The 14,136-nt window shown below is 40.6% G+C and overlaps 1 protein-coding gene across 1 annotated transcript; it reads right to left on the reverse strand.

Moving 5' to 3' along the window:
* Positions 1-308: 308 nt before the first annotated feature.
* On the reverse strand, positions 309-13,609 carry LOC106152946 (uncharacterized). Its single transcript, XM_087004805.1, has 16 exons — positions 11,550-13,609; positions 10,812-10,949; positions 10,184-10,354; positions 9,123-9,260; positions 8,563-8,714; positions 8,090-8,229; positions 7,213-7,406; positions 6,849-6,954; positions 6,340-6,582; positions 5,974-6,067; positions 5,483-5,617; positions 5,217-5,260; positions 4,864-4,966; positions 2,640-4,608; positions 1,696-1,881; positions 309-1,159 (listed from the first exon to the last, which is right to left on the reverse strand). Exons 1-16 carry the CDS (start codon positions 13,510-13,512, stop codon positions 1,029-1,031), a joined length of 5,907 nt encoding a protein of 1,968 aa, XP_086860931.1. The 5' UTR covers positions 13,513-13,609; the 3' UTR covers positions 309-1,028.
* Between the last annotated feature and the right edge of the window lie 527 nt (positions 13,610-14,136).

A 14,136-nucleotide genomic window follows, 5' to 3' on the forward strand; every position in this document is an offset into this window, starting at 1 on the left:
ACGTCATACCTAGTCACTAGGCGCCGTAGACTGGCAGACGTCACGAGGCTGAGTGCCACGTGCTTTGAACATCAGTTTTCTTGATCGTATATCAGTATGACTTCATGCTCATCCACTCGTTATATAATACTACAGAAATTGTAGGTTCTAGCATATATTTTCATGATTTATATAATTAAATTTTGTTTTATCATCTCTTCCCTTCCTTTAACATGGTGAATCTATTTAACTTACAAGAATTTCATACTCTATTAAATAATTATTATAATTATTATTATTATTATTATACAATAAAAGACTTCAACTGCTCTGTCAAAATTTAATTTATTGTTTCTCATTAACAAAATCACCGTCAACAATAACATACTTGCACACATGGAAACTGGAATCCAGCTGTCCTATCGTCATTGTTGCCTAGTCAACTCTTCATTATATATAACATGAGGCAAGATCACATGAAGAAGAATATGTTCTCATCCACAGAAAGTACATTTAAATAAACATAATCTTATCCATCCAAACATATCATCAGTATTTATCAGTATGGCTGTCACCGTGTTAGTTGGAATAACAGCAGTTTTTCCTGACGCCAGTTAGACGTATCCTGAAGACTGTACAGCTATCCATTTTCATCTGCACTTGCTTGTGTATGATGTGGGTTAGACAGTCTGATCATCAGGAAGATGGAGTGGCCATCACCATTAGGTCAAACTGACCATAAGATTATTAGGTCATCCACTTTATTACATGTAGGTCAGGCTCACCAGGGTTAAACTGACCATCAAAACAAGGTTAAACTGACCTAAGGTATGGGTCAAACTGACCACCATGAAAAGGTCAAACTGACCATAAGATTATTAGGTCACACTGACCATTTTAGCAAGGTCAAACTGATCGCAGAACCAGGTCAAGATGACCATTGCAACCAGGTCAAACTGACCATTACAACCAGGTCAAACTGACCATTACTGGCAAGTCATCCAGACAACATGGTCAGACAGACCATTTTAGTGGTGTCCACTGGATCATCAGAAGTAGGTCAGTCTGGTCTGTCCATCTTTGGCCCCAGGGTTCCTCTCGTAGGTCAGCTTGACCCTCTTAGGGGTGTGAGGGGTCATCACCACACGGTGTGGAGGGGGGCAGATGGACTCCTCACTCTCTACAAACAAGGAGGCATTTGTTAAAAGAAAATCAATATTTACAATAGCATATTATGAGTGTCCTTCTGTATAAATACAACTGAGAAGTGGTCACCTATAGCAAGATGCATATAGAATACGAAGTCTGATGACCAAGCGCAGGATGTTGAGATGGCTCTTAGAAGAAACAGCCAGCCACGTGTGTGGAGTGAGTGTGTCAGAGCACCTGTCTGGTTAAGAACACACCAACTGCCACTGGTTTGGTGTTTACTGTACATAATCTGTGTCTTGCACTCTCATCAGATTTTATCTACCCCTAAGTTGGCTATACAGTTTTATATATTATGAAAGTAAGAATGATGATATTTTCCCTTCAAATCTGTATTTTCTGAAGCCAACAAGCAGTTTTAATTATATCTGACAGAACATTTTATGACATTTTTATTTCAAAAAGAGAATGGTAATAAAAAGGTTATTGAGTCAAAATACTGCAGTATTGCAGGAAAGTAAGCACTGATGAAGGTGAGGGGGGGGGGGGGGGCGGGGTGTCAAGTACCTTGGGACTCCTCAGCACTACTAGAGGGTACCTGGTGGTCATCCAATCTTCTAGGACCACATGTGCTGTACTGGCCAGTAGAGAGGACATCAAGTCTTCTAGGACATCTGGGAGAGTCTGTGTCAGAGTCCAGGTCCATGGGAGGAGATTCATTCTGTAGATGTGGTACAGCACCTGGTGTGGGAGCTGTAAAGACAAATATATATATATAAATGACAAATATATATATATAAATGATAAAAAAAAGATAATGTTTAATAAAAGTGCAAAACCTACATCTAATACTTCTCTTAAAATTAGTCTTAAATTCTCTGAGCCATCACTGATAACAAATATGACTAAAACCCTATCTCCACTCCTGGCAGTTTTTATTTTGATCTGTTCTTAAAAAATCCTGCAACTTTCTACACTATAAAGGGCATCTAAAATATGTAATGTTCCTATCTTTGTTACTAGAAACAATTAGTCACATTTAGTCTGGCATATAATGTAGTACTCAACTGCTTACTAATTAACTGGTTGACTAATTTATCAACTCATTTATTAACTACTCTAACACCACCCAAAGACATGGGTGAAAGTTGTATATTAAACTGAAAATCCTGAAAACTTCTAATTGAGTTTAAACCATATGAAAAAATTATCAAAATTAAGTTTGAAAACCCTGAAATTGGGCAAATTCTTTAAAACAGCACTCATGCAAATATAGTCATTTTTTTACTTATCCCAGAAAATTCCTCAAAAACTCTCCAAAACATTTTGCATAATGTTGCAAACAGACAAAGAATTTATTAAAACAGCTTAAAATTTATTAATGGATCGCCACAGAAATCTACTCACTTTTAATTTAGCCCACCTATCCTGAAAATTTCATCAAAATCTATCTACAACATTTGACAGGAGGTTGGTTATGAAAAGGCAAATGAATCAATAATCATACATACACACAGTCCTTCCTGGCTTCCAAATCACATTGCTAACTACATCAGACTGGGCCAGACTACAGGTCTGTCCTGGCCTCGGTGCTTCAGGCACCCCTCCTAGACTATAGGCCTGTCCCAGTCTCTGTGTCTCAGGCACCCCTCCTAGACTATACGCCTGTCCCAGTCTCTTTGTCTCAGGCACCCCTCCTAGACTGCTGCGCTGTCCTGGGCTTTGTGTCTCAGGCACCCCTCCTAGACTATAGGCCTGTCCCATTCTTTGTGTCTCAGGCACCCCTCCTAGACTATAGGCCTGTCCCAGTCTCTGTGTCTCAGGCACCCCTCCTAGACTATAGGCCTGTCCCGGTCTTTGTTTCTCAGGCACCCCTCCTAGCCTATAGGCCTGTCCCGTTGTTTGTCTCTCAGGCACCCCTCCTCGCCTACAGGCCTGTCCCAGTCTCTGTGTCTCAGGCACTCCTCCTAGCCTATAGGCCTGTCCCAGTTTCTGTGCTTCAGGCACCCCTCCTAGCCTATAGGCCTGTCCCAGTCTCTGTGTCTCAGGCACCCCTCCTAGACTGCTGTGCTGTCCCGGTCTCTGTGGTTCAGGCACCCCTCCTAGACTATAGGCCTGTCCCATTCTTTGTGTCTCAGGCACCCCTCCTAGACTATAGGCCTGTCCCGGTCTCTGTGCCTTAGGTACCCCTCTTTCACTACCATTCCACCCTGGTCCCTGTGCTTCAGACACCCCTCCTAGACTACAGGTCTGTTCTGGTCCCTGTGCTTCAGACATCCCTCCTAGACTACAGGCTTGTTCTGGTCTCTGTGTCTCAGACACCCTTTCTAGACTACAGGCTTGTTCTGGTCCCTGTGCTTCAGACACCCCTCCTAGACTATAGGCCTGTTCTGGTTTCTGTGCCTTTCCCACACTGGACCCCAGGTGTAGGACTTGGGCAGGTCTTCTCCCCAGGGTCCTCCCCGGGGTTGGTCCCATGGTCACCATATTAACCCCTGGGGTAGTCTCTAGGCTTCCTGTGGGGTGTTTCCCTGGGGGGCAGGTGCCAGTCTTCTCCAAAGTTTCCTTTGGAACCGTCCTAGGATTAAATGGGAACTCAATATGGCTGCCTAGTGGAACTGCTGGTGCCGAGGTCATGACACCTGGGGTTACAACACCTGGAATCTCAAATCTGCCTTTAATTTCAGAGCCTGCCACAGCACCAATGGAGGTGTGATGTAAGACTTGCTTGTTCATCTCTATATCATAGCCAGTATGAAGCAAGGTCCCTGGTACAGGCATGCTATGGCCAAGGCTAGTGGTTTTCACCCTGGAGCCACTGTGAGAAGGCTGGGCACTGGCCGGAGCAGGGTGAATTTCTTGGAGTGAACTCCCTGAAGGCTGTATACTGGGATGACTGTACTTATCTTGTTTGATAGATGAGGAGCTGCGGACACTGGAGCCATGGACTAATTCCTGGTCATGTGTTTGAGAAACAGAGAATGCCTCTAACTGTGCCTCTCTATTAACAAAATACCCTGCCTGTCCAGAAGAGGTGCCTCTCTTCTCCAGCAGGAAGATGTTTTGTTCAGCCCTTTCTTCCCTCCTTTTTCTCTTCAATTCATTTTCTATGTTCAAGGCAGGCACAAAATTGGATACTTGACTAAGAGAACCAGGTGGTTTGTTACAGCCAAATGAATGACTAGTTTCAGGATCACCCATATAGTGTTGCATGTATTGGTTCCCTCCCTGTCTGGTACTAAAGGGGACTATATGTTCAGCATCCTTCTCAAATGAAGGGTCTGGTCTGTCTTGCAATGCACTGACACCTATAGGCAGATTCATCTCCCTTGCCTTGGCAACTTGCTCAGGCACCATGGAAACTGCATCCTCAAGGTAGATGGTTCCATCATTAGGGATATTATTTGGATTGCCAACGCCATCTGGTGTCTGGATATAATGTTGGCAGCCTGCCTGGCCATGCAGCAAGCAGAAAAATTGCTGTAAGGAATGAAAAGAATGCAAATTATGCCTAGTGTATAAAACTTGCCAAACAAAAGTCATTTGCATTACACTCTTCATAAATATTAAAAAGAAGAAACCATTTCCTATAGATTCAGTGAATTGCCATCATGTGAGAGGTGACCATTAAGGCAGTAATTCAATCCAAAACACTTCCACCTACTTAATTTTAAAAGATAACTAAAATACATATAAATGTTCCTAAAACCCAAGACATCAGTCTGATACCCATACCTTGAGTACTTTATGTGGCAGCCATGGACACACAGTGACCAGTTGTGGCCAGGGAATCAACACCAGCTGGGACAGGGAGGTGACCGTCAGCAGGATCTGGGCACTGGGGAGGAGAGAGGGGTCAATATGGCTACAATTATGATCAATTGATATTGCCCTCACACAGGATGAAACTTTACATATCTCATGTGGAGGTTTACACACAAAACTAATTACATTCATCAAAAATAAATAGATACATAAATATAAATAGATATATTATTTTAGAAATGAGTTAATGAACCTAAATGTCAAAACTAGAGTCTCGTAATTAACTTTTCAAAATTAATTTAATCATACCAAGGTGTAGTTACCTAAATGAGTTGATGCAAGGAAAACGCAACAGGAATTTTTCATGCTAAAAATAAAGAATCATTATATTTTGTTCATAATTTAGTTGTATTAAGTTGTATTTATTTGAATTTTACATTAATTTCATCCCCCCCCCCTTTTGAAATTGATGACTGAAGAGGGAATACTATGAAGAGGGAATACTATGAAGTAGTATTGATTAATCATGGTTAATATTTGTGTAATTGAAGTGAAAAGTTTGGGATAATTAAATCCAGCAGATACATACTGTACTCATATCATGGGTTAGCCAGCTCCTGCCCAGCCAGTCTTGTTGGGATAACACCTTGGTGGCTTTAAGTGTGACCTCCCCCACCTGACGTATCAACTTAGCTGTCTCTACTGTACTACTAGAGTATAACACCTGCAAAGTTTAATAACTATATATATGTACAGGGGCAGATTGGAAGACCCAGAAGATGGTCAGATTTTCAAGTTGAAGTTACATTGAACTGTGTCTAAATTCTTTTGTAAGAAGACAGTCAAAACTAGAGGATGGATCAGCAAAGACAACTTGGAAGACTGTCAGAAAATAGCTCGGAATTTGCCCTGGTATAAATAAATAATTAAAGATAATAGCCTGTTGCCTCTACGCGTGCTCTTTCCCACCTGGTGTATTAATTAAGTTGTCTCTGTTTTACTACTGGTATAAAACACCACAAAAGTAAAATCTCAATGTTAAGTGCCCAGTGACAGACCTGGTTTAACCACCAGACTTACCTGTACATCAAACTTGTCTTGTGTTCTACACAGGTGGTGTACTGTACCCAGTAACTTGGAGATACAGCTGCTGACATTGCCAGAGTATGCATATCTACAAAGACAATATATGATACATAGAAAGTAGCCAACTTCTAATAATAAAACTATTCTATTATATAACTTAATTAGCTCTCATTTGTATCAAGGTGATACATATATATAAAGAATTTATACTTGATCCAATATACAAGTAATACATTCGAAATCAAAGTCTGACACTATTAATATAGTGTATATATGGTATGACTAACTCAATGAAAAGATTAGCAATACTTACTGGGTATGTTTACCCTGCGTGTACAGTGAATACAGTGTTATACTTACTGGGTATGTTTACCCTGCGTGTATAGTGAATACAGGATCATCCAGCATGTCTCGTACTTCGAACTCAGTCCAATCAGTTTCTTCAACAGTGGCTCCACCTGGTGATCTTCCATCAAATCACTCAGCCTGTGTAACACCACGCACGTCCTCTCGTCTATGATCAGGTCAGCGTAATAAGCTTCTCTGATGGCTTCTCTACGCTGCATACATCTGTAGTCTCTCTCCAGGAGCAGGACATCATATCTTATACACATGTAAAAAATTATATTCAAAATAATATAGATGAAATAAAATAAGTGCAAAAGTAATTAAACTAAGGTGCTATGAGTATCTATGGAGATTACCTATTAATCCAATAAGGCCAATCAAAAATTCACCGTAACAGTTGCTGATAATTAAATCATTACAAAAAGATAAGTAATCATAAAAAGATTAATTAAAAATAAAAGATAAAAGCATCATGGACATTCAGTATGAACAATGACAAAGCTTGAAGATTTAGGTGATACCTTGACTCCAGTGAATGAAGGAGTTCAGCATTGTTTATGACATCATGTGAAGCAATGAAGGTAAACTGCGGACGTTTGTCAGCAGTGGGGGTCCTGAGAGTTGAAGCTGGAATTTTATGAGATTTCAATTCAAAATTCAGATTTGGATGGAAATAGTGATGACAATGATTTTTAAATCATAATATGGCCTGCTGTTTATTACGTATGTTATCGATTTTAATGTTAAATACAACATAATAACCACAATGCAAAGATGATCAAATAAAATTTTGTTGACATATGTAACACATGCTACAATGCTAAACACAAACATAAACATATAAATAAATAAATAAATAAATAAATAAGTAAATAAATAAATCACCATTCAGACTAGCTGCTTCCCATGCCTTCTTGACAATCCTCAAGGCGACATGTCTGATATTCTGTCTCTGACATAACTGTGCCCAGGCAGAGGTTTCCAGGTATTCATACTCTACGACCAGAGAGAACTGCGCCCAGGGAAAGTCAGCGCAGATCTGACCACCAGACACCACCAGGCAGTTGGACTTGTCCAGGCTGAGGACGAAAAAATGAAAATAGAGATGGTGCTGAGAACAGGGTAGGTTGAGAATATGCAACATAGTGTAGGAGTGAAGAACTCACAGAGATTTGAAGTTAAAAAGATTATCAATTTCTTTTTCTTAAGCAATGCAAACTTCTGCACTAAATGTACAGCTCCTGTGCAGTGAATTCAGATAATACACAAACATTAAAATAATCATGTATAAAATCAAGAAACAGGAACAAATTTTGTAAATAGAATAGAGTAAATTAAAAAAAAAAAGAATAGAACAGATTAAAAACTAACCAAAATGAAAATTACTCTGTATATCATCAACAAGAACTGATAAACCTAAATAAACTACAATAATATGGTAGAAAAGCATACAAGTTATGGATAACAACACAAATTAAAACACTGTCTTCAGCAGACTTCATACTGTATCATTCTCACATTTTAAGCTGTAAAATTAGTCAGCAGTCGGACAGAGCACCTGTTTATGGCTGCAGGATAATGAACAGTGGTTAGCTGCTGAGAGAAATTTAAAAAGTAACAAAATGAAAATAAAAATTAAAACAAAGTATCAGCCATGGACTATGCTGGATAATGAACAGGGGGTTAGCTGCTGAATAAAATTTAAAAAGTAACAAAATAAAAACAAAATTAAAACAAAGTATCAGCTGTGCCCCATGTGTACCTATCAGTAATAGTGTGATAGCTGAGACTGGGAGTGTCTTGTTCAGGTAAAGTGGTGGCTTGAATACCAGCAAGAAGTGACACTGTAGTCTGGATATGAATCATCAGGCTGGGCAAACTACGACTACAGATGATCAGAATCTGAGAGGGGAAAAAGAAGGTAGAATAGAGTTTGAGAGAAAATGATTTTTTAGATGACTTGTTACTGACCAAGTAAAAGCTTATGAAAGCCTAACCAAAATGTTTCCGTTTCCAGAATATCCCCAAATATTTGTAGGTACAATAAAGATAACTAGAAGAGACAAAGATAAGTAGAAGAGACAAAAATTAATGTTAGTCTTATCAGAATTATTTCTTTTTCCAAACATTTTCCAAATACTATAAATCATGCCATCCTTGAGAAAAAGTAAAAAGAAAGGCTTTAATGAAAAGAAGGAATGGCTTTAATAAAAAAGTATTCCTCCGTGCTGTCACCTTAGGTTCTTGGTCCTTGCCGCGAGCCGCCATCTTGTGTAGCCACTCACTGAGGTACTTGCAGAGGGTGTTCAACTTTGGGTGCAGCTCTCTCCTCTGGTCTAGTGTGTACTGGCTCTCAAACAGGTGGCGACGAACACTGTCCAAACAGCCTGAATAGGGACATCATGTCTGCATTATATAAACAGTAAGTATAATAATAATAACTGGTATAAATATTTAACTGTTTCAATCTAATTTCTATTTATCAAGACTTCAGCACTCCCTTTCCTTTTCTATTCTAAAATCCAGATTACTGTTCCTATCTAAACAACATAAAAAAGAGCAAGACTTAGCATATCAATTCTTAATAAATTAAACTATATATAATTCATAAACAATGAAATATCAAGATTATAAATTCCACCTAAAACAAATGTCACTTGAGGGCAATACTGCATAATAAAACACATGGAAGAACACAGCACAAGCTCACAGTCGTGCATGCTTGAGCATGCTTGAGCATGCACCTGCAACCGCACATGCTTACACACAAAAACACACACACACACATACTTTACCTCCAAGTACAGCCTGGTATTTCTCCTGCATGGCAGTCAGATGAGCTATGGCAGAGGGTATACAGCAGCTGAACAAGATGTCTGCTGCTCCCACCAGAGCATGGACAGTTAACACAGCCTGGGACAACCTAGAGTTCTCTGGAATATGATAATATCACTACAGCATGGACAGTTTACACAGCCTGGGACAACCTAGAGTTCTCTGGAATATGATAATATCACTACAGCATGGACAGTTTACACAGCCTGGGACAACCGAGAGTTCTCTGGAATATGATAATATCACTACAGCATGGACAGATTACACAGCCTGGGACAACCTAGAGTTCTCTGGAATATGATAATATCACTACAGCATGGACAGTTTACACAGCTTGAGACAACCTAGAGTTCTCTGGAATATGATTATATCACTAGAGCATGGACAGTTAACACAGCTTGAGACAACCTAGAGTTCTCTGGAATATGATTATATCACTAGAGCATGGACAGTTAACACAGCTTGAGACAACCTAGAGTTCTCTGGAATATGATAATATCACTACAGCATGGACAGTGAACACAGCCTAAGCAAAGCTTTGTTATGAGACCATACCCCGAAGTAAACCAGTTATAAATGAATGATGATACATATCATAGACCTCATTCCCACAGATTTTAGATCAATCTATCCCTGTGGGGAGTCTCACTAGGTTACTGTCAGCTTAGCCGGCTAAAGCGTCTGTCCTGCCTACTAAAAGCTGTAAGGGGGTAATTAACTACCGTGCACACTCAGCTGACATCAATTTAGCGTGAACCCCCAGGGAGTTAGGTCAATCTAGATGGGTCAATCTAAATCTATGAGAATGCACTCATAGTCCCCATTCAGAATAGAGGACTAACTAGTCCAAGGGTCAAATATGGCCAAAACACTTGAATACTTCCCCACAGGATATCTATTCAGTGTCTATTAGTGGATTAGACGGCAAGCTTTGTCACCATATTTGACCCTTGGACTATAGCTAGTAAGTCCCCTATTCTGAATGGGGCCATCCTGACAAGCTAACAGTATCAGTGCCCACCTTTAGTCCCAGCTTGGAGAGACTTCTCATACTGTTTTAGTATAAACCTGGAGACGTCTGGAGAGAGAGAGGAGAAGGGATGTGTGGCTGGCAGCACACCATGGTCACTCAGACAGCTCAGGGCAGACTGGCTGTTACTCTCAATATAGGACAGGAGACCTTGATATGTGTCTGAAATATGACATCAAAGGGGAATGTTTCTGATCTAGAAAACATTACTCATATTAACACTAAATTGAAATTTCATTGCCAAATGTTAATGATAATCTATACTTGTGATTAGGAAAACTAACTAAAGCTTAATATTTGATCATTCCCTTCTTTTCTTATATGGATATACGGCAGCTGTGTACTTCTAGATGCCTGTAGTTACTAAAGGTAATATGCTGATAATATGCCTGTGTAACCAGCAGAATTTTAGGAAAGATTTTTTTTGCCTTCCTTACCATGTATAAATTAATCTATAGAGATATTTTTTGTATGTAAGCAATGTATGACATAATCAAAGATTTAAATGAGTAAATGTTGCTTTTTCAAAAATTTGAATTTTGAAATGAATAAATTAGCAAAATTGCAATTAATCCAATACAATTCAGTACAGTGGTGAGAGAATACATGTGCATCATACCAGTCATTTTAATATCAAGGACTGTGCTCCTTGACTTGGAGCTGCCATTTTTATTGGGAGTTCTGGGTGTTTCTGTCTTCTTCTCCACACAGAGGTTCTGCCTGGCCCTGGGGGTTCTGGGAGTGGCGCCAGTGGGCACTGAATGTTAACATACTCAATATTTAAAATGTATTCATATCTGAATAAATAATTTCATTTAAAGACATGAAGAGGATAACTTGCTAAAAATTAAGAACCTAAACATCACTTTTATCACATTCCAACTAGTTTGGTTAATCACTACCAGAAAATGAAAATCTAAAATAATTAAAAATATGAAATAAATTTAGAAAATAAAAATAAAAGACTTCAAAATCCTTTAAATGCATCTGTAATCTGTTCACAAACCTTCAAAATCGCAATCATTTGTTTAGCTAGGTGAACACAAGTTCAAGACACACACATGTTGGTACAATTAGCCAGCATTACCTCAGTCTACTACAAGTCTGCTGATGATGTTCCCATATAATCTTTCCCTGATAACCTTGGTCATAGCATACAAACTTATATCACTCAAACTCTAACATCTTGTTACTTAAATGATCAAAATGTTCGTTAGCTTGGTAGTTGGATCATATATGAAAACAATCAACAGAAGCTGAAAAACTTCCATACTGTTACCAGGTTGGCCATAAAATAACAATATGAAAGTTTTTCAGCTTGTGTTTGATAACTTTTATTTATGAACTTGTTCCTTACTTTTATCTGACTCACTGACTGCAGACAGCTCTGGTTGTGTTTTCCCAGTCTCCATTTTGTCTCTTGCTGGAGCTGGTAGAGCCCTCGCACTTGCAGAAGAGGACTTGGTCTTTTGGGGCTGTGTTTTCCCAGTCTCTAGTCTGTCACCTGCTGGCACTGTCCTGGTTCTAGCACCTGCTGGGGTGGACTGCTTCCAGAGAGGTGGGGACACACACCTCAGGAATAGGAAATTCTCCAGTGGATCAAATCTAGACTGAGGTGATTCAGTCTTTGGTTGAACTCCTGGTGTTTTCTTCTGCTTGAATGGTGGCTTTATAGCATTCTCACCCGTGACTGTCGCTGTAGCTACTTGCTTGGGGGAAGAATGGGAGCGTGTAGGCAGTTTGGTTTCTGTCGCAGTGGCTGTTGTTTTATGTATTTGGTTGATGGAAGAATGGGAACCTGTAGACAATTTTTCTGTGGCTGTTGTTGTAGGTATTTGTTTGGGGGAAGAATGAGAACTTGCAGCCAATTTGTTTTCTTTGTCAAGTATTGCAGGTGCTTGGTTGGGGTTAGAATAGAAACCTGTAAGCAGTTTGTTTTCTGGCTGTGACACAACACTTCTGTCCTGGGTTGGCTTAGACATAGCACTACTGGATAGGGCTGACTTAGATATAACAATGCTGTCCCGGGCAGGCTCAGGCATAACACTGTTGTCCTGGGCAGGTTCAGACATAACACTGTTGTCCTGGGCTGGCTCTGACATAACACTGTTGTCATGGGCAGGCTTAAACATAACACAGCTGTCCTTAGCAGGCTCAGATATAACACTGTCATCCTGGGCTAGCTCAGATGGAAAAATGCTGTCCTGGGCTGGCTCAGATATAACACTGACGTAATGGGCTGGGTCTGACATAACAGTGCTGTCCCGGGCAGACTGAGATATAACAATTTTGTCCTGGGCTGGCTCTGACATAACACTGCTGTCCTGGGCATGATCAGATATAACACTGTTGTCCTGGGTTGGCTCAGACATAATAGTGCTGTCCCGGGCAGACTGAGATATAACACTCTTGTCCCGGGCTGGCTCTGACATAACACTGCTGTCCTGGGCAGGCTCAGATATAACACTGTTGTCCTGGGTTGGCTCAGATATAACACTATTGTCCTGGACAGGCTCAGATATAACACTGTTGTCCTGGGTTGGTTCAGATATAACACTGTTGTCCTGGGCTGGCTCTGACATAACACTGATGTCCTGGGCAGGCTCCGATATACCACTGTTGTCCTCGGCTAGCTCAGACATAACACTGTTGTCCTGGGATGGCTCATTTTCCCAGGCCGGTTCTGATATAACACTGTTGTCCTGGGCTGGCTCAGACATAACACTGTTGTCCTGGGCTAGCTCAGTCATAACACTGTTGTCCTGGGCTGGCTCTGACATAACACTGTTGTCCTGGGCAGGCTCTGACATAACACTGTTGTCCTGGGCTAGCTCAGACATAACACTGTTGTCCTGGGCAGGCTCTGACATAACACTGCTGGCCTGGGCTGGCTCTGACATAACACTGCTGTCCTGGGCAGGCTCAGATATAACACTGCTGTCCTGGGCCGGTTCAGATATAACACTGTTGTCCTTGGCTCGCTCAGACATAACACTGCTGGATAGGGCAGGCTCAGATATATCACTGTTGTTCTGGGCAGACTCAGATATAACACTGTTGTCCTTGGCTCGCTCAGACATAACACTGCTGGATAGGGCAGGCTCAGATATATCACTGTTGTTCTGGGCAGACTCAGATATAACACTGTTGTTCTGGGCTGCCTCAGACATAACAGTGTTGTCCTTGGCTGGGTCAGATATAGCACTGTTGTCCCGGGCTGGCTCAGATATAACACTGTTGTCCTGGACTGGCTCAGATATAACACTGTCATCCTGGGCAGGCTCAGACATAACACTGTTGTCCTGGGCAGGCTCAGACATAACACTGTTGTCCTGGGCTGGCTCAGATATAACACTGGTGGCTTGGGCAGGCTCAGATACAACACTGTTGACCTGGGCCAGTTCAGATATAACACTGTTCTTCCAGGTTTGCTCAGGCATAACACTATTGTCCTGGGCTGGCTCACCCACATTCATAACACTGCTGCCCCTGGCTGGTCCTAAGTCTTCTTCAGCAGTTGGACACTGAAATGATAATATGAGTGCACACAGAAGTTTGACTGCATAATATTCCTTAAGAGCAGATGGAGCATTGTTTTCTATTGTGTAAATTTTCAGGTTATTTCCTTAATTAATTTATTTAATTACCCTGATTTTCACCAAATATTGAACTACGTATCAAGTTGGACCTGCTGTCAAACTGCCATGTGTCAAACTGGGGTTATTTCTTTCTTACATACTGCATGTTTATTAAGCAATATATCTTAATTCCAAAGTAAGCCCAAGTACAAGTAGCTGCCATTCTGCCCAAGGTATCCTCTGGAGAATCCAGGCACTTCCAAGGTGGTTCGTTCTTTAAGACGCTACTTATTTTCTAAGTTATCAACTATGCCATGCTGATTGCATTTACGCTAAGAGCTATTCTGTAACTCCAAAATTTTTTTA

Source organism: Lingula anatina, chromosome 1 (assembly GCF_051362555.1).
Source record: "Lingula anatina isolate TDL-2025a chromosome 1, LinAna3.0, whole genome shotgun sequence".
Taxonomy (NCBI): domain Eukaryota; kingdom Metazoa; phylum Brachiopoda; class Lingulata; order Lingulida; family Lingulidae; genus Lingula; species Lingula anatina.